The 23,622-nt window shown below is 36.2% G+C and overlaps 9 protein-coding genes across 9 annotated transcripts; 5 read left to right on the top strand and 4 right to left on the bottom strand.

The window, feature by feature from the left end:
- Positions 1 to 549: 549 nt before the first annotated feature.
- Positions 550 to 2,856, top strand: CDC27 (anaphase promoting complex subunit CDC27; the record flags this gene model as incomplete). Its single annotated transcript, XM_071050884.1, has 1 exon — positions 550 to 2,856. One exon carries the CDS (start codon positions 550 to 552, stop codon positions 2,854 to 2,856), a length of 2,307 nt encoding a protein of 768 aa, XP_070908096.1.
- Positions 2,857 to 3,021: 165 nt separating this feature from the next.
- On the bottom strand, positions 3,022 to 5,817 carry BOI1 (Boi1p; the record flags this gene model as incomplete). The annotated part of the gene is made up of 1 exon (XM_071050883.1): positions 3,022 to 5,817. One exon carries the CDS (start codon positions 5,815 to 5,817, stop codon positions 3,022 to 3,024), a length of 2,796 nt encoding a protein of 931 aa, XP_070908095.1.
- A 668-nt stretch (positions 5,818 to 6,485) lies between these two features.
- On the top strand, positions 6,486 to 7,970 carry RNJ42_00712 (uncharacterized protein; the record flags this gene model as incomplete). Its single annotated transcript, XM_071050882.1, has 1 exon — positions 6,486 to 7,970. One exon carries the CDS (start codon positions 6,486 to 6,488, stop codon positions 7,968 to 7,970), a length of 1,485 nt encoding a protein of 494 aa, XP_070908094.1.
- A 432-nt stretch (positions 7,971 to 8,402) lies between these two features.
- TEL1 (DNA-binding protein kinase TEL1) lies at positions 8,403 to 16,730 on the top strand (the record flags this gene model as incomplete). The annotated part of the gene is made up of 1 exon (XM_071050881.1): positions 8,403 to 16,730. One exon carries the CDS (start codon positions 8,403 to 8,405, stop codon positions 16,728 to 16,730), a length of 8,328 nt encoding a protein of 2,775 aa, XP_070908093.1.
- A 350-nt stretch (positions 16,731 to 17,080) lies between these two features.
- On the bottom strand, positions 17,081 to 18,418 carry AVT5 (amino acid transporter; the record flags this gene model as incomplete). Its single annotated transcript, XM_071050880.1, has 1 exon — positions 17,081 to 18,418. One exon carries the CDS (start codon positions 18,416 to 18,418, stop codon positions 17,081 to 17,083), a length of 1,338 nt encoding a protein of 445 aa, XP_070908092.1.
- A 242-nt stretch (positions 18,419 to 18,660) lies between these two features.
- On the bottom strand, positions 18,661 to 19,116 carry MRP21 (mitochondrial 37S ribosomal protein bS21m; the record flags this gene model as incomplete). The annotated part of the gene is made up of 1 exon (XM_071050879.1): positions 18,661 to 19,116. The coding sequence occupies one exon, from the start codon at positions 19,114 to 19,116 to the stop codon at positions 18,661 to 18,663; it is 456 nt and encodes a 151-aa protein (XP_070908091.1).
- Positions 19,117 to 19,530: 414 nt separating this feature from the next.
- Positions 19,531 to 20,019, top strand: RNJ42_00708 (FFAT motif binding; the record flags this gene model as incomplete). The annotated part of the gene is made up of 1 exon (XM_071050878.1): positions 19,531 to 20,019. One exon carries the CDS (start codon positions 19,531 to 19,533, stop codon positions 20,017 to 20,019), a length of 489 nt encoding a protein of 162 aa, XP_070908090.1.
- Positions 20,020 to 20,343: 324 nt separating this feature from the next.
- On the bottom strand, positions 20,344 to 20,739 carry RPL32 (60S ribosomal protein eL32; the record flags this gene model as incomplete). Its single annotated transcript, XM_071050877.1, has 1 exon — positions 20,344 to 20,739. The coding sequence occupies one exon, from the start codon at positions 20,737 to 20,739 to the stop codon at positions 20,344 to 20,346; it is 396 nt and encodes a 131-aa protein (XP_070908089.1).
- A 1,946-nt stretch (positions 20,740 to 22,685) lies between these two features.
- On the top strand, positions 22,686 to 23,411 carry HLJ1 (type I HSP40 co-chaperone HLJ1; the record flags this gene model as incomplete). Its single annotated transcript, XM_071050876.1, has 1 exon — positions 22,686 to 23,411. The coding sequence occupies one exon, from the start codon at positions 22,686 to 22,688 to the stop codon at positions 23,409 to 23,411; it is 726 nt and encodes a 241-aa protein (XP_070908088.1).
- Positions 23,412 to 23,622: the final 211 nt, after the last annotated feature.

Raw genomic sequence — 23,622 nt, 5'->3', positions numbered from 1 at the left:
AAAAGGATAACTCTCAGGAAAAGAAAGATAATTATATTGTCAAAGGATACTTCTGGGCACCAGAATGTGTCGTCGTCTAGTTTCTTCTTAGTTATCGCAGCACTCAATCCAGACTATAATAGTTTCTTCTACCATTAGCTTCGTTATTTTTTTTTTTTAGTAATTAACCTTTCAACACCAAATAAATGGTTTTGAATAGCTGGTGCGCACCCTTACCAAGATAGTATTTAGAATAGCTTTTTCTTCTATATAATCAAACAAAGAAAATGAATATTTTGAATTGATTTTAAGTTTTACTTGGATATTTGATTTTATAGCTTTTATAAACCACAAATTCCACCTTTCGGATAAGGCCTTTTTCTTGCTTTAAAAGTAAAAATTACAAAAACAACCTATTGGACTTGACTGGCTTAACGAGTCTCAGAGGATATAAGAGCTAAAAAAGCGATATTTGAAAGTAGCTGACCTTGTTGATCAGATAATTTGAAAGAAAGTAGGACATAAGGCCAACAATAGCTATAAAAAAACAACAACATACAAAAACAAACAATGCTTGATTCGAATAGCCATATGGAGGAGAAACCGAACCTATTAGGCTCGTCTAAATTTAATATAGATCGTGTATATCAGCTACAGGATGTAATACGAGTTGCTATTGACCAGATGAGTTACGATACTGCGGAGTTTTATGGTGAGCTGTTGCATGCGGAGTGTTCGTTGTTGGATAAAAGGCATTACTACCTCCCGTTCTTTGAATACTACTACTTATTGGCGCTGTTTTTGAATGGCAAACCGTTAATTACACTGAAGGCCGCTGAACGTTTCATCGATAACAACCTTGGTGCCTGCTATTTGTATGGTAAATGTGCTTTACATCTCTCAAAACACATGGACAAGGCAGTTACCTCTCTGCTTCGATTTATCAATGATGAATGTGATGTTACTGATGAAGAAGCTAATATAATAGGAGTTCATTTAAGCCTACCACCAGCTGATCCAAGATTTAAACCAGAATTAATATACATGCCTCATCGGCCCACAAGTGCTACTATACATTGTCTCTTGGGGAACCTGTATTACAAACTAGGGAAGACTGACAAGAGCGCAATGCACCACTCTAAAGCATTAACTTTCAACCCTTATCTGTGGGAATCTATGACTGCTTTGAACAAGATGGGTGCCACTATTGACTTGAAGAAACACAATATGCTTTTAGTTAGGAAATCTAAGATACTTGAGGATGAATTGAATCGGAACTCTTCCTCGGCTGGATCAAGCCAGAACTCTAATATCAGTATGGCAGCCACCGATAGTAGCAAGAGCCGAGCAAAACCTGGGATATCAGGCAGTGCGAGGGTGAAGAAAACAAGACCTTACTCATCAAATTCGTCGTTGGTATTTACGCCTTTCAAGGGTACTAATTCACCTCCTACTGTTAAAGTTACTAATACTACATCGTCTGCATTTGTCTCTGGTACTACTCCCGAGACCTTCCCGCATACTCTACAAGGTAGAAAATCGTTACAAATGTATAACTCGATATTTAACCATCAGAAGAATCCACCTTCAGCATCTAAAACTAATTCAACACATGGAGGGGCTCTGTTCTCTAATACAGCTAATATCCATTCCCCTCCAGGAAAGCAAACGACTATAAATTCGCTGGCGAAGAATAGTAATAGAGGTAAATTGTTTTCTACACCACCATCAAAGCTTTTTTCATCTGTTGACAATGAAGTTTACACTAAAAGGACTCCTCATGTTATAAACAATAATAATACAGAAACGAATGAGCAGCTCGGAGCAGAAGATGGTGGAGTAGAAGAGTTTGATATTATTCAAAAATTAGAATCAACTGATCCTAAAACCTTCAACTTATCAGATATTAATTATCTATTTGCCTTGATAGCAAAATGCTGCTCCAATTACGACTCCTATAAGGCTATAAGACTCTTTCATGCATATGTCCCTGACTATATAGTGAAAACCATGCCCTGGTGCCTCGCTCAATTAGGTAAGTTACATTATGAAATTGTGAACTATGAAATGGCGACGGATTATTTCATGCGCTTGAGTGATAAGCAGCAATTCAGAGTGGCTGACACAGAGATATTCTCAACCTTATTATGGCATCTACAAGATCATAAGAAGCTAGCAAGCTTGGCTGATTATCTGATGACTTACTATCCGAACAAGCCTGAAACTTGGTGTTGCGTTGGTAACTATCTCTCGCTAAAGAAAGACCATGAAGAGGCAATACAAGCTTTTGAAAAGGCCACAAAAATAGATCCGAATTTTGCATATGCGTATACATTACAAGGTCATGAATATTCGTCGAATGATTCATTCGATGCGGCTAAAAAATGTTTTAGAAAGGCACTGTCATGTGATCCGAAACATTACAATGCATATTATGGTATGGGAATATATTCGATGAAGTTAGGACGCTGTGATGAAGCGTTGCTGTACTTTGAGAAAGCAAGACAAATATACCCTATTAACGCTGTTTTGATTTGCTGCTGTGGAGTAGCTTTAGAAAAATTGGACTATCAAGAAAAGGCACTTGAGTACTATGAGTTAGCCTGCTCATTGCAACCTAATTCAAACCTGGCACGCTTCAAGAGAGCTAACCTTCTTTATTCAATGGGACGATACAACTTAGCATTACAGAATTTCGAAGAGCTAGTTAAATTGACACCAGAGGAGCCTACTGTTCATTTTGTTCTGGGACAATTATATCAAATAATGGGCAGGAAAAATGAAGCAATTAGAGAATTTACAGTAGCAATGAACTTAGATCCGAAAGGCAATCAACTGATATTAGACGCACTCGAAAAATGTCACAGACAGGAGTAATGATTTAATATGAATTATATATATATGTAACTTCATCTCATATCATATAACATGCATTTATTAATTATTATTGAACTACGTGATTATATTTTGAAAAAAGAATGATGTTTGTTGGAATATCTAAATTAACTGAATTGTCCTGCTTATTTTATATTGCTTATTAAGTCAGAAGTAATCAGGTGATTTCGGCATATTCGTTGAAGAAAATTCCGTTGATCCTGATTGTTCTTGTTTAAGCTGCTCTTCCCAATAAAGCTGATCTTCATCCGCTTCATCAAAACCAGTTCTATGGTCACGTTCCTCCGTAGCTTTCCTTGCTTCTACCAACATTTCCTTGGCTTTTTTGAGTGAAACAGTCGAAGTAGCGTATGAACTAATAACTGGTACTGAAGTATCGAAATCGATTGTAGCTTTAATCAAAGCTGAAAGCCAAGCTCTCATTTCATCTCGAGTACTAACTGCTAAATAATGTATCTTGGGTTGTGTGAAAGTTAATCCTTTTTTGGAGCCAGGTTGGGGAGGTAGTAGTTTCATACAGAACCTACCTTTCCCAACAGATGCTGCATAAAGCGCAACTAATTTGTCGTCTTCATTTGCTGCTACAACTCTATGAGCTGTGATATCAATCAGACCACGCTCTCTTGTATCGTTTAAACTTGCAAAATAAGACAATCTAGTCCCTTGGAGAACGAAAAACCGTTCCTTCCATGTACCCATAGCACCACTACCTTTTTTACTCATCCAACCAGAACAGTCAGCTGTCTTCATAGCTTCTTGTACAGTGATTGACCTGAGACCTTCTTGGAAAGCGGATGTCTGCTGTTTTCTCAATGCTGGTTTAACTGGCTTGCTCAATTTCGCAGCCTTATCTTTGATGACATCTTCACTAACAGATCTCTTCTTTTCTTCTTCATTTTCCATGATATCCTTAATTCTATCTTGATTAGATTTCAATTCTTTCTTGGGTTCCATTTCACTGGCCGACCTTAGCTTTGGAGTGGAAGATAACTTATGTGGTGATTTTGATCTCTGTGGTGATTTCATGGCTGAACCTTTCTCCGAATGATTATTATGAGATGTCGGGGTACCATCAGCCAAAACTGCATCTGTAAACTGTTGTTTAAAAGGACTTGAAATGAATGAGCTTTTCCGGCTATGAGAAGTTGATTTAATATTGGGCGATAAGTTCTGCAAGAAATTGTCACCTTTACCACCAAAGAATGATAAACGGGAGGAATTCCTTCTATGCCTTTGCCCATCTACCGATGGTTGCCTTGCATGTGCTAAGTTTTGTGAGGATTTCCTCGAGTGATTTTGGAATGTTGAAGAACTACTTGATCTACGATGGTGTTGGTAAGTAGCAGCACTGCTGCTTCTTCTGTGTCCATTTTCAACCGAAGTCATATCACCGGTATCTTCTTTACCAGGTGATAACATTGATATTCTATTGAACAAATCGACAAATGATCCTCCAGATTCAGTCTTCTTGTGGCCTTTGTATACAACGGAGTTTCTCTTTAGTCCACCAATATTTTGTTTTCCTTGATCTGGAAATGCGAACGTAGGATTGGTATCAGTGGAAGCACCTGATGAAGAGTTCATAATGGAATCAGCAGTTGAAGAGGTTATCACAGAGTTTGTTCCGTTATTGATTTTGGTTTCTATCGGATTGGGTAATCTATCACTTAATCCGCCAGGGAATTTATATCTAGTGGGCGTCCCTACCAAATCTGATGAGCTTGTTAAGATAGAATTGCTTGAATTAATACGGGATGCACTTGAGGCAATTGAGCCTGCCCTACTATCAAATTTAGGTGGATTCACCATATATGGGCTCTGGCCTTTATTGAACTGTGTCCTAGGTTTTGCCATGGGTGATGGAGGTGGCTGTACTGCGCTTGGATATGATGGTGGTTTAGGAGCTTTACCAGGTGACTCGAATATATCTTTGTTCTTTAATATCTCCGCTGGGACCTCGTATTCCGGAGAGGCAATGGTTGGATACACATTACCTCTTGACACGGGAAACGACTCCTCTATACCTAATTGATGATGAGGGTTTGAATGATTCCTGCCTGGTGTCATTCCGTTTACAGTACTTGCTGATGGTGGTGGTAAGTCATCCAATGACTTGTAAGGCCTTTCATTGGCATTCGTGATCGATGGTGGGGATATTAACACACTTTCTCTGTTTCCGGTAACAGTACTAGACTTGCTATCATTCCAGTTGTTACTATGCAATCTTGGCGTCGTGGTTGCCGAACTACTGTACACGATAGACCGCAGCCGGCTTATTTCCTTATCGACTTCGAATCGTATTCCAAACGAATTTATATCTATCTCTTTTAAGTGTTCTATCGACATTTCTATCAGTATAATACCAGTTATCCCGTGTGCCAGAAACTTCGACGCCAACGTCTCGTCGTACCCTCGCGACAGAAAATAATTCGTGACTTCCTGCGCAGACCACGAAAGTACCTCCTGCCTGCTCGGCGTTCTGGATTGTGTCTTCACCAAATTATAACCGCGACTGCTATGACTATGAGTACTCGAGTGTCTAGAGCCAGCCGACCTCTCGGACACAACCAGTGACGGCTGCGACAACGTCAATGAGTCCTTCCGCAACTCCTCCAACGCCTGATCAATCTCATTCAGTGTGGTATGCACAGTACTGGCAGTACGACTACTCTCTGATGGGAACGAGTTCTGTTGCTCGAGTTTCGGCGTGGGGACACGTTTATCGGACTTTGCACCAACCCGCCCATCCACACTCACCATTCTAGTGAAAACAGCAGGGTACAGCCCGGTCTTCTGCGTCCTAAGATTCTTACCATAGTACCACCCATCATTATACTCCCCGTCATCAGTCAACACCTCTACTTTATCCCCGGGCTTCAGATCTATCTCATCCTCCATACGCCTCCTGTACTCATTTACACAAACGTAAAGAGGAAACCCCATCTATGCTGTTTTGCGATAATACCTTTATTGTATAATTAATCTACACTCTCTTAATTGCTCTTATAAGTAATCCCCCTTCCTATAACATTAAAAAAATATAATACCTTCATCCTAATAATAAATAGTAAATATTTGACATCTGGCTTATATCAAAATAACACCAAAAAAATTCATTAAAAAAAGAAGGAAAAAAGAAAAGACAAACATAAAGTCAGGTGATATTTTCGTATTCTAGTATATTGTCATGTGATATTCCGTTCACAGGTATATAACAGAATACGGTTCATCACATGGTTTTCGTATATTAATATAAAACATGTGACTTTTACGTAGAGTGTTATCCGAAGCACTAAGAAAAAAAAGGGGGGAGGATTGCGGAAGCGGTGTTCTGTGCGGGAGTTTCTGTGGTAAAAAATTATTTAACTTAAGATGTCGCTTTTATAACTTAGAAATAGCCTTAGAAGCAAGGTTTTTTTTTATATGTAAATAATATAGAAATTAGAGGTGGATAGCAATTTTAATGAAGATGATAGCAAAAAATCTTATATAAGTAAAATGTAAATCACTTTTTATATGCATTCATATTCTAAGACTACTTCAACTAAGAAGACTACTCCATCTAAGAAATATAGACTCACGTTGCTAAGAGTACAAGACTTTTTTCTGATATGAATATTGGTAAAGTTGGGAAGGATAAGAAGCCGAAGTTTCTTTTGGACTTCCAAGTGAAGGAGCTTGTGAATATTCCACAGTCTAGTGGGTACTGTTACATACGGTGGAATCTGAAGGATGGTACTGGTACTTCTGACCAGACGATTATGGGTGCTGATGGTAAGGCGAAGGCTGTCTCTACTGCGCACAAGGGTACCACAAATAAAGTAGCCATTAAGAGACACAGGGCACAGTGGAATTATAAGCTCGAGAAGCCTATGCACTTGAAACTGATTGTTGACAAGCACAGGAAGTTTATACCCAAAGTTCTGTACCTGGAGGTGTACTTTGAGTTTCCGGATGGCAAGGGTAACGGGGTAAGCAATGGGCACTCGGCTGGTTCTAAACATAACCGTGATAGCAGTACAAGTTCTATGCACCGCGGGGCGGAAGGTGACAAGAAGGAGAGTGTTAATGGAGAGAATGGCAGTACCAAGCATCACTCGATGAAGGAAGCGTTGGATAACACTTTTGACATGAGGAGGTTTAGTTTGGACTCCAGTGTGCAGAGTTTGAAGCTACATCCAAGTCTGACATCTATGGCTAACAACATAAATATCAACTCCTCGTACTCACAGAAAGCTTCTGGTAAGATCCTTCTAGGTACAGTGAAGATTAACGTCGCGGAGTATGTCAGGGAGGATGAGTCGCCCATTACCAATAGATTTCTTTTGAGTGACTCTAAGGTTAACTCAATCCTAAACGTTACTTTGAAAATGAGGATGACCAGGGGTAATTATCATGATTTCAAAATCCCAGAGGGCTTTAGCTCTGGACAGTTGTCTACGAACTTCCGCGGTGAACTCAGTGGTTTGCTCGACAGTAATGATATGTCTCCTTCGGGGTCTCCAAATCCTAGCGGTTTGTTCTCGAACAATGGTTCAGGTAACAGCGGTAATGGTACTAGTTTCATGTCAGGTGGGGGTAAATCTAGAATCACGAATACAATTTCTGCATCCATGAGTCCCCTAGTGGACACCTTATACCAGAAGACCTTCCAACTACCGTGGGATCCAAGACCTGGCGAGTTCTCTCCTAGAGAGTGTGTGGACGATATCTTACATGGTGGTAGTGGTTGGGCCAGAAACGAGAAAGGTGTTAATCTCATCGATATTGAGGCTCTAAAGATACAAGAAATTGAAGATGAATACTACTCCAATAAGAACGTCCAGAAAAAGGATGCTGTAAACAAATCTGCTTACCACGTTAAGGACGGACACACTTGTGAAAAGAAAATGCAGAACTCTATGCAAGATTTCAGCAACATGGATAAACGTGAGTTTATGGAGAAGAAAAGAGAATGGAACCACTTGTCGCCATCGCAAAGGGAAAAGTTACGTACAGAGAAAGAAAGTATATCCAAAGATGAAAGTCCTGAAAACTTTATTATTGACGGTATGAAGGATTCCAAGAGCTGGTCAATTAAACAACCAGTGTTTTGATTGATTTGTAAGATATTATTTATCTTTATTCTGGTTTGGGTTTTTATTTTCTTTTTTTTTTTATTTTTTTTTTCATCTTCTGTTCTAATTCATTGTTTATTTATGAACTTCTTTAAATAAATACATATATTCTCTATATCTCTATCTAATAATTTACAGTTTTAATAATACATTTGAGTGTTTTATGTAATAGCTTGTTTTCGATGGCCAATATACTGTTTCTCCATGCTTTTTCGTTACGGTGATGAGCCTTTCCCGAGATAATGACAAAACGCTATCCAGACTATAATAGTCTAATAACGTCCCTACGCAGAGAAGAGCAAAGAAAGCTATCTAGTATTCTGGTACTAGTTATTATTGAGCTCTCATTACACTTATTTTATCCAATATTGGCAATACGTACTAAGTATTAAGGATATGAGGCATTTCTAAATGGATGGGAAAAATACGTGGTTGATTTTGGATCAAATCTCATCGAGTAAACTTAAGGATAGAAATGCAGGTTTACAGGAGCTTCAAAGTATACTGAAAGATAATGCAGACCTTATAACACGGGAGTCTATAAAGCCACTTTTGAGTGTTTTAATTAAGGTTTTAGAGGCGGAGTTGGATGCGTATTGTTCCTTATTGGAAGATAGCTTCGGCGATGGAGATAAGAAGTTAGCTATTATCGCTAATCGAGTATCTGCTATTAGCTACACAATAAGGTTGTTAGTCAGCTGTAAAATATCTCAATTTAAATATTCTCAGATAAAGATTGTGCTAGGAGCCATACAGAATGCTTCGTTCTATGGAAAGGAACTCATCGAACCTATTCTGATTGATTCGATGCACATATTACTGACTATAACTAAGTCTGATGTATTTTTATTGAGGTTGTCACCTTCAATATGGCTGGAGATGGTAAAGCTAGACATGCAGATAATATCAAAACTTATAAATGACAAAGTAAATAACCGTGCATTGGTTGATTCTCTGGACATGTTGTACAATTTATTAGTTCATGAAAAATATGAGATTAAAAATGTTGGTCGTGATCTAAGAAACCTTATAGTCGAATGCGTAAAATTACAGAGGAGCGAAACGCCGATAACTCTATTATTGGTTTCTATTGTAACAACACTTGTAGCTAAAAGATGCTGTGATGACATTTTTGGCTGTAAATTGCTCATTAAAGAAACATGGTCGTTATATCTAAGAATTGGAGGGACCAACAACGAGGGCATACGAAAAGAGCTTTATTACTTGGATCTGTTTGGTGGTCAACTTTTCTGTTCAACAGTTCCTTACATGCCTGGACAAGAAAATATTAGAAATGAACTGGAGAGTTCAAATGAGATCAGAACTTTGATGCAATCTTACATAATTAAGAAGTACGGAGAGTATGATCCTGAATCAGTTGATCTTAGTGATATATTACAAGGTAAGGATCAATCTAACGTTCACTTTCTTGATTTCCAGACTTTCTACATTAATAAGGAGAGCATGTCTTGGTTAAGTATTTACTCTTTCTACCATTTGTGTGAGGCATATTTTCATATTAATGAAACAGACCAAGACAGAGATGAGTTCGGCTTATTTAAAAAACCAAAATATGAAAGTGAATTAGTTTATCAACTAGTTCATTCTCAAAGTTTTGTTAATTTTATTGATAATCTTCTCTCGACATCCAAAGGTAATAAACTTTTGATTATTGGCTACCAATTATATGTCTTCTACTGTAATTTGCACACTGTCATTGTCACTACAGAAAAAATTCAGCAATTACTGAGCAATATTGCCAAGGAAACGTTAACTAATTGGGTCCTAATTTGCTTAGTTGGTGTCCTGTCCCACTATTTACCAAGTATTGATGGTGTGAGTGAGACCAAGTTTGTGATACTTTTATTACCGTTCATCAAAAATAAAACGTCGTCGCGCTTTGCATGCTGGGTTCTTACCCTAATTTTTACTTCGCCAGCTTTAGTTCTTAACAAACGAGAAATAGAGACATCAATCAATAATTTACTAAGCTTTCCTACTATAAACGGACCAACTACCTTATCCAAGGAAAGTATTTACTTCTGGAACAGTCTATACGAGGCTGTAAAGGGGTTCGTAAAGTATTCTTACACAGATTTTTGCCGCTCGGTTACAGACTGGATATGTAATAAATGGGAAATATGGGATACTGATTATTGTGTTATAGGGATATCGCTATATTCGCAGTTGAGTTTGTTTTTAGGATTACCCAAGAATGATCATTCCGCTGTATCTTTGAACAATAGCTTCAAAAATGGATTATATTCTACTTCTAAATACGTAAAAGAGACTAACTTTATTATTTGGAAATCTTATACTTATGAAAGAATGTTTTTAATGAATAAAATGTCTAGTTATGAGAAAAGCAACAATAGTAAGATTTCAAATGCAATCCAAGAGATCTTCCCTATTGATGACTCTCTAATTATCGATTTAGTTTCTAAAATAAGAAGCCTGAGCAAAACTTATGAACAAACTTGTGCGCTATTAGTTGCCCTATTAAATATAAACTCCGTGGTTGAAAAAAGGAATCAAGGTAATATCTGTGAGGATATAAAATATATTATCAATGATATATTACTCGATTCTGGTTTGTTATCAAATTTTGAATGGAAAAAATATAAACCAATTTTGATAGCCTTATCAAAATTTAGACATGAAAATAGCCAACAACCATTAGCTGAATCATTAATTGCTAAAAACGCAGAAAATATTGTATCAGCCTTTACTGAAGAATACGCCAACAACTTAACTAAAAAAACTCGAAATGATACTGACATGTTAAGTCTATTTACTATTGATAGTAGGTTGCGAGAAAATTTCTGCTCCGATTTAAAAATTCTGATGAATATTATAATAGATTTAGAACTCGATGATATCAAAATACTACATCACGTAACTAATACAGTTTTGGTAAATCTGTCAAAGGATGATATATTTGATGTAGTAGATATAATTTTGATTAAGTTTGAAACTAGAATAGGATTAATACCTCCTTATGTTTTAGAGGACTTAAGTCAATTTTTTGCTACATTTTTATTATCCTCGTCTTATCAATATTCAGATATTTCAATGGAATATTTGTCCAGGTTTTTATTAGTTGCAGTGAACGTTTGGACACAATCGCAAAATGAGGCTTTAAACTCAGATTGTAATGATATTTTATGTTGGATAGTCGAAAGCATAAGGTCTGAAAACTTTGGTTCTCATTGCAGCTTGTTATGCTGTTCCAGACTTTTTATTGCATTACTCGAAAAGTTTAAGATGGAAGGAGTGTTAATAAGGTTCAATAAACAACAACTATATGGCATTTTGCTATCATGCCTAAAAAGGCTTCCTGTCTCACAAATTATTAACCTATTACCACAGTTGAGTATATATATGGAAGGAAAGAGCTATAAAAATCAAGTTACGGTTATCTCTGATTTAAAAAATCTTTTTGAACCTGTACCTCAGAGTGTTGAAAATTCAGCTTTTTATTGTCTTTCAATGGTGTCACTAGCTAGTAGAAGTTCTGTGAACCTTGTATATCTGGTTTCTGATTTGACAAAATATTTTGTGCCAGAACATGTTTATGTGTATGTGAAACGGGGAATTGAATTCTTGGTATTAGAAAATTTTGAAGGCAGTATTGATGCGTTTTTTAACCTCTGTAAGTATAGTATCCTCGTACAGTTCGTATCAAATTGTGAGGATACTACCTCGAATGAAAGTTACTTTAGAAGAATAATTTCTGATATTTTTCAGATGGAATCTAAACGTGCATTTCTAGAAAAATTTCTACCAGATATTACAGCCATGATTTTTTCTACTGGTGATAAAAATAAGATCATTGATAAGCTTCAAATTACGTCCATTAAAGATAAAAGATCGCTTATTATGGATTCGATTCATGTCCTTGTTCCTATATCACTTTATAATAATGGATTAGAAGAAGGTGTTTTTCGATATTTAAGACAAAATCTAACAGGAGATTTTGAATCTTTGATGGATAGAAAATATTTGATGATTCTTAGGTCTATAATTAATTTCATAGATCTTGGTACATTCTCCTTTGTCGCAGATGCTTTGATGAGAGTTAATCTTGGTGGAGATATTTTAAAAGGTTTCATCAAAAATGATTTTTACATACCAAATTACAAATATCCAATAAGCATTAATCCTGAAATCGGAATTTTAACAATTCAAAAGCATATTCCTAAAAGAAAGTCTGTTTTACTAGACTTGAAAATTCTTTCATTATGGGTTTTATCTGATCTTCAATCTGCTAACTCATTTATTGAAAAGATCAAACTGCTCAGAGAAATACAATTCATATTACTCTACTTTTCATCTGAGTTTTTCCATAAACCATTTTTTACCGACTTTTTGAATTGGTTCTCTTATTTTTTACAGAACAAAGAGATTGCTGAATATGTTTTCGAATTGATCAAAAGATTATTTGTGGCGCTCACTCCAGATCTAATAGCTGGGGGTAAAAGCCTAACACCATTTTTCTTAAATGTTTTGACCTACGTTACTAAAGCTGGTATTTCTGTATATAATTTCTCGGTACTTGATAATTCTGTTATTAAAAATTTCAATTTGTCACCTGTTTGTTCCTTCTGTGGTGATGTATTAATAACTGGGGAAGTTTCGAAAGAGGTTTATGGATTAATAGCCACTATTGAAGAAGGTAGATATTTTGAATCTGAACTGAAAATATTGGGTTTGTTAATATCTAAAGCTCCTAAATTTGATCCCATTACTGATGAATTATATACCAATAAAAAAGCTGCTTCTTACTTTTATGAATGTAAAGATTTGTCATATTTTAATTCATCGAGCTTTTCAGTCTGGTTTGCATATTTCATCTCTAAAGAACCTGAAGTACTTTACGATATCGAGGTCAAAGTCGATGATTTGGTGATGGTATCAAGTGATATTGATGATGTAGAGTTAGTGTTTGATTTTGACGACGATAATTATAGAACATTACTTAAATCGATATTTTCCTTTTTTGCTAGTTCCACGACTGGAACTGATTTCAAATTCATATGGACATCACAAGTTTTTTATATTCATCTTATGTCTTCAAAATGCTATGACAGATATCCTGAACTATTTCAAAATAATTCTGTTCTGTTTCTGACAAGTAATTTACTACCCAATTTTGATGAGAACATGCTAAAGGACCTAAAAACTAATGATACAGATAAAAGTGGAGTGGGAAACATCCAGCAAATAATATTCTCACAGAAAAACAGCTACGAAAAATGGCTTGTAGAGCTAAATCATCACCTTATCTTCCAGATATCGTTGAACATTCCTCAAGTATTACATTTGGCACCTTTGTGTGATATATCTGTTGAATTTTCAGAATATGTTTCAAGGTTGTTGTTTCTTTCAGCGCTGCAGGTAGACTCAAGAAGATTAATACCCAATTGGACAGAAGTTTTGAATAACATTAATGAATTGAGTAATACCAGTGATGCGCGTAAAAAAATCAGGCATCTATTGCTGTTTATAAAGTTGATTAGGACGGGAGACCGTCAAAATTACAAGATATATCAGAAATTCTACAGCAAATTAGAGTTAGAAGATATTGTTAACGCTGCGTTATATATAGGTGATAACAAGTTTGCTCTATTGATATTTGAGGAGGTTTCAATGTCGTCCTCGAAAGACTATAGTATTCACCAATTAAGAAGAATCTATGAGAGTATTGATGACATTAATTTTTTAGCTGGGTTACCTGCTCCAAAAACCTTAGGAGGTGTTATTCAATCTTTAAATAGCATAGAACCCTGTTCTGCAAAAACTTTGAAAATCAACAGCGCCTTATTTGATGCAGAGTATAAAGAAATTAATGATCGAGGATTACCAAATTTGATAAATTCATTAACTTATGGAGGTTTTTATGGAATTGCCGACGCTATCTGTTCAAATGCTGGAGAAGAATTAAACGAAAGTGCATATGGATGGAATCTTCAATTGGGCCTTTGGAAACTTCCTAAGTCAAAAACCCCAGATTCTAAAGAAAAGGTATTCTATAATCTATTAAATGATCTCATTTATTCAGATAATGACGTAATTTCATTAATCGAGAACTCTATATCAAGTACAGTTAGATGCAAGCGATATTTTGATAAGAATATTCAATGGTTTGAAGCTGTTCGAGAACATATAATTTTGAGAAATGTTTATTCAAAAATGTTGGATTCTGGTACAGATATTGGTGTTTACTCTAATTTGATAAAGGAAGATCATGAAATCCTCAATTTCACTGAATACTCTGCTTATAGAATAAACCTGCAATGTAGATATCAATTTGCAAAAGTGTTTTCTGAGAAGCCTGTGGCGTATTTGAATAACCATGATAAAACTTTACTACCAATTTTTGAATTACTCAATCAGGCAAAATTCACAGTTGAAAATAAGTTTGTACAAGACTCTCTATCTAGCATTATGCATCTTGAAAAACTGCTTCCAACTATGGATAATGATATATCAGTAAAAGGAAATTGTGAAAGGGCTTTGAAGTATATTACCGCCTTAGCACTATGGGAATCAAAAGAAACTAAAGCATCTATATCAATATTATCAGACCTATTATCAGTAGAAGTAAAAAATAAAGAAAACAAATTGGAGCCTTTCATTACGAATGACGAAATTCGGTCGCGATTAATATGGCAGAGTTTTGAATCCAAAGTTAAGACAGGTATTCAAATCTTTGAATCATATATAGATAATTGGGACGTTGATATAAAGTACAATCAAACTTCAGCACAGGTGCTTTATCAAACCGCGATATTTCTGGATAGTGAAATTAGTAGACTGAATGAAAATGACTTGCTTTTGGAAAAGGAAAAGTCGTTTTTAAGAACTAAAAAAGAGCTCCAAGGAATTGAGAAACTGGTCAAAAACTCTGAATTAGCGAACGAAGATATAGTCGAGGGTCAGAAGCATTACCATAACTTAAAAGTGCACATGGAAAATGATCGAGAAGCTATCGAAAGTCTCAAGACAGTAAAGCGGAAACTTATCATTCAGACTCTATTGTATTATATCCAGATATTACTGCTAACTACTAGTTTTGATGATGACGTATTGGATCGGTTCTGTGGGTTGTGGTTCGAGAATGATGAAGATGATGATATAAATAGCATCTTATCCAAACGAATAGCTCAAATTCCAACCTGGAAATATCTACCTTGGGTTAACCAGTTGACTTCAAAGTTATCTCTTAAAAAAAGTATATTTCAGAAGCAATTATGGGCTGTGCTAAAAAGAATTTTGTATAAACTACCCTACGATTCTGGTTACGCGATAATAAATATGAAATTATATGAGAAGTACAATGATCGATTGGAAGCCAATATTGAAGAGAAAATCACAGCTGCTAACTTTCTCATAAAACAGATCAGAGAAAGTAAGGTAACAGAAGAACCAGGGAAAAAAATTACTGATATTATGGAATTTTGTGAGCAGACCTTATTACTCGCAGAAATGAAGGTTAAGGGTAAGAGTACAAAAATTAATTTGGATTGTTTAGAAATTGGAAGATATTGGATTGAGACAATAAGATCAAAGAGACTTCCGTTACCAACAGTTCCAGTAGAAGTCAAATCTTCTAACCAGTACAGCTCTAGTAGAGATTACATTATTAAAGTTTCGGAGAAAGTTGAAGTAACTTCAACAGGATTATCACTACCTAAAATTGTAACTTTCACATTATCAAATGGTAAAATTCATAAAGTTGTTATAAAATATGGGAATGACGATTTACGTCAAGACGCAATCATGGAACAGGTATTTCAACAAGTCAATAAGATCATAAGGAAGGATAAAGAGATGAGAAAACAGCATCTTCACATTAGGACTTACAATGTTATACCCCTAGGACCTAAATCTGGATTAATAGAATTTGTGAATAACTCATTATCGCTCCATAATATACTTACAGAGTTACATAAGACTGATACTTATACCTGGCTACAAGCTAGAAGAGGAATGAAAGATGTTCAATCTAAGAGTGACCATGATAGGATCCTGAAATACTTGGAAATTACGTCTCAAATATTACCACAGTTCAGAAATTTCTTTTTCAACTCATTTATGGATCCTAATTCTTGGTATCTTGCTAAAAAAAAATACACTAAAGGTGTTGCAACTAGTTCCATTGTTGGCTATATACTTGGTCTCGGTGACAGACATCTTAATAATATCCTTATTGATACAACATGTGGTGAGCCAGTACATATTGATTTGGGGATTGCATTCGACCAAGGTAAAATGCTGAGAATTCCTGAACTAGTTCCCTTCAGATTAACCAGAGATATTGTGGATGGGTTTGGAATCACTGGAGTAGAAGGGTTGTTTAGAAAGACGTGTGAGCAGGTATTGGCATTATTAGGTAGGGACGCCGAAAAGGTTATGTGTATCCTAAATATATTGAAATGGGATCCACTATATTCTTGGGTAGTCTCACCATTTAAAAAGTATAAATACCTTTTAGAAGAAGGTCCTAGTGATGTTGGTAAAAACTTATCGGACCAATTAAAAAACTTGTCGAAAAAGAAATATTTTAAGAAAGAGCAAGATGAAAACCAACAATCCTATAGAGCCCTTAAGGGTGTAAAGGACAAGTTGGGACGCAATGGATTGAGCGTCGAGGCTACTGTAGAAGCACTTATCCATGAAGCTACTGACGAATCCAAACTGGCTTTAATATTCAATGGTTGGTCCCCATTTTTTTAGGGCAAACTTTCATCTTCTAGATTTTATATGAGTAGAAAAACATTATTTAATTTATAGAGTAAACTAGTGCATATTTTGTATGATACTTTTTTTCAGTGGTACTAATTGTTAATATCTAACTCTCATATTATCAAGCATTTAGGTGATAGGAATTAATGTTTTTGAACCAAAGTTAAACAATTCAAAAAATACAAAGGAGAAAATATATTCTTCTCATAATGAGAATAAAATTAGTATGTGGTTTAAATAGTGTTACAATGATATGATTAATGCCAATAGTATCTATATAAGTCAAAATATATAATACCAAGAAAAACGACAATACATGTCTAATAGAGTTCTTCAAATGGTTAATGCGATGCACCAAAAAAAATCGATGCAATTAATGACGTTATCATGACAATCACACCCCAAAATGCCATGACGAGACCTAAGTATTTAAATAATTTCGTAGTGCTCTTTAAACCACCAGTTGAAGTGTCATATTCTGTCCCGATGAGTCTCCAACCAAAAAATCCTGGTAAAATAAAAGAGATAGTAGTAGATCCGGTAGCACCTACAATAGCCAGTACTCTTGCTAGCGAAGAAACCGAGATAGCCAATAGGTAAGAGAAGACCAGTATTATTGTTGTTATCAATAGGAATCGCTTGTTGTCCATTTGTTCCTTTTCTTCAGTAGGCAGAGAACTCAAAGACGAGGTATCATGGGTCGTTTCTTCGACACTAGTATGCTGATCAACAGCGGTCATTTCATAATTACCTTGTGATGGCGATGTCCTTTCCTGATAGTATTTTACCATATTGTTGATAGATTCTCTAGCGGGATGGCACTGCAACGGGAACGCTAGCATGACCAGCAGAACAATTGCTATTCGACCGATGGTAGTTGAGAGTGTATTAGGATATAATGCAATAATATTACCAGTGATATTATCACCAAATGTTAGGTAGCCTGCAGTGCCAATGGTTATATACAAAAAAAAAGCTACTACAATGGCGAATATCGCGATGAACTTCACATGGGTGAAGTTAGAGTTCTTCTGCTCATTAATCACTGAGAACATGTTATGATGACAAGTGTATGCAAATACAAATATCGGTAAAGTAGTTAGTGGTGTGGGCTCGTTTCGAGGCAACCACAGAGCTACTTCACCTTTAAGCTCTTCCAATTCTGGTGTAACATGGACGAAATGAACTATAACCAGAATACAGAGATATGCCACTGAACCAATCGCAATCATCGAGGCATACCGTAGAGAATTCAAACTCCGCATGAAACAGAGCGGGCCCACAACAAATGCCATTATTATAGTGATATTGAAACCTCTACTATGTAGGACAGAGGAGGTTGTCAGGTTAGCCCATATCTTCGGCATCAGATCACCAACCACAATCATATAAGAGACACCAACACCAAAGCACTTTATAGCAATGGCTGCATCAAATACCACTGACAATGCAGGGTTAACCACCTGTGCTAGTGTGAAGAAGGAGACCTTTTTCAAAGGGCCATATTTGGCTATCCTAGCTTGCAACAACAAGCCCATCATAGAGCACATACCACAGAATGATAGCATAAATAGAGCTGGCACTAACCCAAACGGCCTGAACGCGTACGGTATCGCCAGGATACCGGCACCGCACGCAGTATGTAGCAGCGTGACAACACCAGACCGTATTGTAGACATTATACAATCAATAGCAAGCTTCTTTTTGTTAACCTTTGTGTTTTAAATGAAGAGTATAAAGGGCTTAAAGTCCCTTAGAATCGACTTGATTACTTATATCTAGCTCTTTTCTAATCGTATCATACAACAATAAACAAGTCGTTTTCTATGCTATTTGAATAGATATTCGAATAATAAATTTATGTACATGGTTCTTTTGTTTTTAGTTTATAGTATATACTAGCGTTCATATATGAAACAATTCAATACCCCTTACGTTTAGCGTCCTTAACTATCTCGATGAGTCTCTTGAATCCCTTCTTGAAATCACGTCTGTGTCGCTGCGAACGCTTCAACTCAGCGACTTTACCAGGCTTCATATGGAACCGCTGGTTTCTCCTGTCCATAGGGACACCATTCGAGACAAGTTTACGAGTCAGTCTCCTCAGTGCTGTGGAGGTATCACCATTATGCACCACTACGGTCCTACCGGCCTGCACACCACGTACCGTCGCAGTACTGTCCAGCGCCTCTTCTCTCAATTGGAGGTCCTCACTACTCACCTGTGCACTTTTATTCATCATGTTCCCACGCATCCGGAGATTTATGGTCGGCGACAAGATACTCGACTTGTCACGTAGCTTATCAAACGGATTGGCCTTCTGCAGCACCGTCCGACCCGCTGAAAACGGCCTCACAAACAACAAACTCCTCAACATTTCTTAAATTAGAGGTGAAAAATCACTATCGTTCTACCAAAATACCTCCTACCGGCCTCATCTCTAAGGATCAAGTAGTCATCGAACCTTACCGTTAACATCACTTATAGCCTATTGATAATCTTGAAATGGCTCCTTTTCCCGCTTTAAAACATTTCACACGATATAGTCACATGAAAGATACACCAGCACGAACATCACGAGATTCATCCACGTATACGTGGTAATCACATGTTAATCGTATACAGGCACCTTAATATCTTAGTCCTTTTAAGGGTTCCATGTTTAAGCTTGGCATACATATATATTATTAAGGATAATATATTATTGAAAAGTGTTTTAGTATTAGGTAAGGAGGTCTTTTGACTATATTTTCTGGTTCTGGATTTAGAACTCGGGTAGAAATCATTAGAAATGTATTTGAAGATTGATCCTGAGACACTAAGGTTTAATGCTGTGCAAGGAGTTGAGCGAGTCACGTTGCGGAACACTAGTGATGAGAATGTGATATACAAGGTGAAGACCACTGCGCCGGAAGTGTATTGTGTGCGGCCCAATGTGCATACTGTGAAGAGAGGGGAGTCACTAGAGGTTGAGTTTGTGTATTTGGGGCGAGGGTCCGATGGGAGTGCACATAGTGATGCCATTGGGATTCAGCGTGGTGACAAGTTTATGATAATCAGCGTGCCAATTGGTGAACAGGTTATTGAGAAACAAGAGTTAGAGGATAGATGGGATTCTGTGGTGGAGAAGTATAAGCAGCGGGCTGTTTCGAAGAAGATTCCAGTTTACAGTGTACACTCTGACTCAAACACCAAGAAATATATACCTACTCGAAAATATGTAATGATGTTATGCTTGATGGTGCTTATAATAGCATATATTCTACGTAGAGTCTTATGAAATAGATAACTAAAAGCAATTGTGATTTTTGAATGGGATTTTTTAGCAAACAAAAAAAATCATATGTGTGTGTGTATTTAACATATATTTGTGGATTGGTTTAATTAAAAATTAAATCAAAATGGTGCTAAAAAATTATGTAGAATTGATTAAATAATTTAGATGTGAGAATTCTTATTAATATAAATTAATTAATAAAAATAAGAAAAAGTATTGTTTTTTAATAAAGTTTTTGTTTTTATTTTATGATTTAAAATGGGATATAAGTAAACAAAAAAAAAAATAATAATAAAACTATTTTTTTATTTTTTTAGGAAAATTCACTTAAGCTTCCAAAGCTAGACGACCCTTAGCGTTGGTAACCTTGACACCCAAAGCCTTAGCTCTGGCCAACAAAGCGACTCTGTTCTTGGAAGAGACGTTGTGGGCGATTTCAGCAGCGTAAGACTTGGTGTGCATGGTCAAAGTATCTAGGTCCTTGATGTTGGAGACCAAGACGACCTTGTGACCAGATGGAGACATGAACTTGGTCTTCTTGTTGGAACCGTAACCGATGGTTGGTTCAGAGATGTTACCTCTGAATCTTCTTCTGACGACAGAGTCAATACCCTTTTGCTTTCTCCAGTTCTCGGAGACTCTGTGGTATCTGTCAGAGTGATGACGCTTGAACTTCTTGGTGTGCTTCTTGACAATCTTTGGGTGAGGTAGAGAGGCGGCCATCTATAATTATAATTTCTTATTACTTCTTTTTTTTTTTTTTTCTCTTATTAAAACAGAAAAGAAAATAAATAATAAATAAAATGTTAGTAAAAAGAACTTTCTTTCAATTTTATCGTATTTTTGGTATTTTATGAAGAAATATCTCTAGTATCCTTCATCATTTTAGTTTATAGTATCAATATATCATTTCATATCATATCATATCATATCATATCACATTATTTCATATCAACTCATATCATCTCATATCATCTCATCTATATTATAATAATATCCTCGGATTCCTGAACATTGTAATTATATTAGAGAGAGAGAGAGGGCCATCGCCCTCTCTCTCTCTCTAATATAGAATAATATAATATAGTCTTTTCATTCAAATTATCATCTCTCTTCAATCGTAATCTTATCCATTCTCATCAATAAAATACCATCAAACAGGGGGGGGGTGGGTAAGCACTAAACATACCTTTAACAAATTGTTTATCTCGGTGTTCTTTAATATCTGTCTTCAAAGATAAGCATAAATTACTAAAACTCTTCTTTTATATAAAGTAATAGTAATATAATAGTTAATGATACAATACAGTGAGAGAGTGAGAGAGGCCAAAACAGACAAGGCGAAGTAAAAGGAAACAAAAAAAAAAAAAAAATTTTCAATCACACAACACGCACGTAATCACATGAGCAACTAACCCGGATGACACACACCCGAAAAACGGTGAAAAAAAACCCGAAAAAGACGAAAAATAACGGCAGACATAACCGGATTAGGTAACAACAACAAAAATATGTATATATAAATATATATAAATATATATATATAAGTGAAAGTATAAATATAAATATAAGAGGGTGTAAGGGTGTACACACAGTCACAAACAAGGTCTCCAGCATGGTTGACAAACACGTGCACAAAACTCAACAAAATAAAAAATTACCCCGCACCGCCGCCGCTAACTAAACAGCGTGGTGTTGGGTTGTACAACGGTTCTCCAACTGTATTGTCATTGTATTGTATATCATACTACAATATACTGTACAACGACAATATACTGTACTATACCATAATACACTATACTATTGCAGCACTGTATGGTGTTACTATATACTGTAACAACTGTCTCTACGGTGTTATAATATTACCCTGAATGTATTATAGTATTGTATTATTGTATTGTATTACTATAGTATAGTATAGTATAGTATAGTATAGTATATTATAATATTGCATACTATAATATTACCCTGCTTTATACTCAATATACAATATAGTATAGTACAATATAGTATAATACAATATTATAGTACAGTATAATATAATACTGTTACAGCAGATGCTACAGTTATCGCTACAATGTAATGAGAGTGGGGTCTGTAGTATAAGGGCTGTATTTACGTGCTGTGTGATGCATAGATTATTGTATTACAGTATTACAATATTGTATTATTGTATTATTGTATTATAGTATTATAGTATTACAGTATTGTATTATGATGGTATTACATTATTATAGTATTACAGTATAGTATTATTATGGCATTACAGTATTATACTATTATAGTATAGTATAATATTACAGTATTGTATTATGGTATAGCGCAATCTCGTATATATAGGCTATATAAAAGATACTGATTATGATGCATAAGGATATGCTAGGTACTGATGTACATGTATATTGATGTTGGTAGCATAGTGATAGCATAGTGATAGCATAGTTATGGTGTTGTGATGGTGTTACGGTTAAGGTGGTATCACGTGATTTGTTCAACAATATCCGGGTAATTATTAGTATAATATGGGCTTGTGAAGGGTTTTGAAGGTTGGAAGAGAGAGGCGTATCCCGATATATTAGTAAAGAGAGAGAGAGAGAGAGATGGAGAGAGAGGGAGAGATGAGCTCTATTGTATAGGTAAGATATTAAAGAACCGACGAGTTAAGAGCGATGTCGTATACTGCGGAGCAAGAGAAAGTGGTGCTGGAAGTGCTGGAGCATGATAAGCATGCGTTCTATGAGATACTGAGGATAGAGAAGGGGTCATCGGAGGTGGAGATCAAGAAGGCGTATAGGAAACTCGCGATTAAGTTACATCCAGATAAGAACCCTTACCCGCGGGCACACGAGGCGTTTAAGCTGATTAATAGGGCGTTTGAGGTGCTTGGAGACCCGCAAAAGAGAAATGTGTATGACCAGATAGGGCGTGATCCAGATGACAGGGCTGCCGCGGCGGCTGCTGGGCCTGGGATGGGGTCCGGGATGGGGATGGGCCGTGGACAAGGGTTTGATGAGTTTAATCCGTTCCAGCAATTCTTCCAGCAACAGCAACAAGGCGCGTTCCAACAGGAGGATATATTTGATTTCTTGTTCAGTGGCGGGTCGCCGTTTGGATCGCCGTTTGGCGGGTCGCCATTTGGCCCTCAGGCTAGTTTCTCGTTTGGCGGGCCAGGTGGGTTCCGTGTATATACAAATCAGAATGGGTTCCGTAGGAGAGGTGGGTTTAGAGACCCAATGGCAGCTGCACAGGAAGCCCGTCGCCGCCGTGCCGCCAATCATAGAGGAAGAACGGAAAATGAGATGGCTCAGACAGAATTTAGAGACATGATTAGAATATTAGCGCCATTTTTACTACTACTACTACTGCCGATGCTGGAAAGAATGATCTTTGGCTGAATTTGTTTATTTGGTTTCTTTTTTTCAGGGTATAGTATACTACTGAAAAATCTAAATTATAATGAGATAAAAGAACAAAAAACACCACAACAATTAACTAAATGTAAGAATATTAAAAAACAAACAAACCACATATTTTACTTTCACTTCCTTTTTATTGATGACCCTTTTAACATCTTTTTTGTCCGTTTGTTTCAAACTTCACCTTTTG

The sequence above is a fragment of the Nakaseomyces bracarensis genome, assembly GCF_045282275.1.
Source record: "Nakaseomyces bracarensis strain CBM3 chromosome Unknown Scaff4_1, whole genome shotgun sequence".
NCBI lineage: Eukaryota > Fungi > Ascomycota > Saccharomycetes > Saccharomycetales > Saccharomycetaceae > Nakaseomyces > Nakaseomyces bracarensis.
This window is presented reverse-complemented; position numbering and strand designations above follow the sequence as displayed.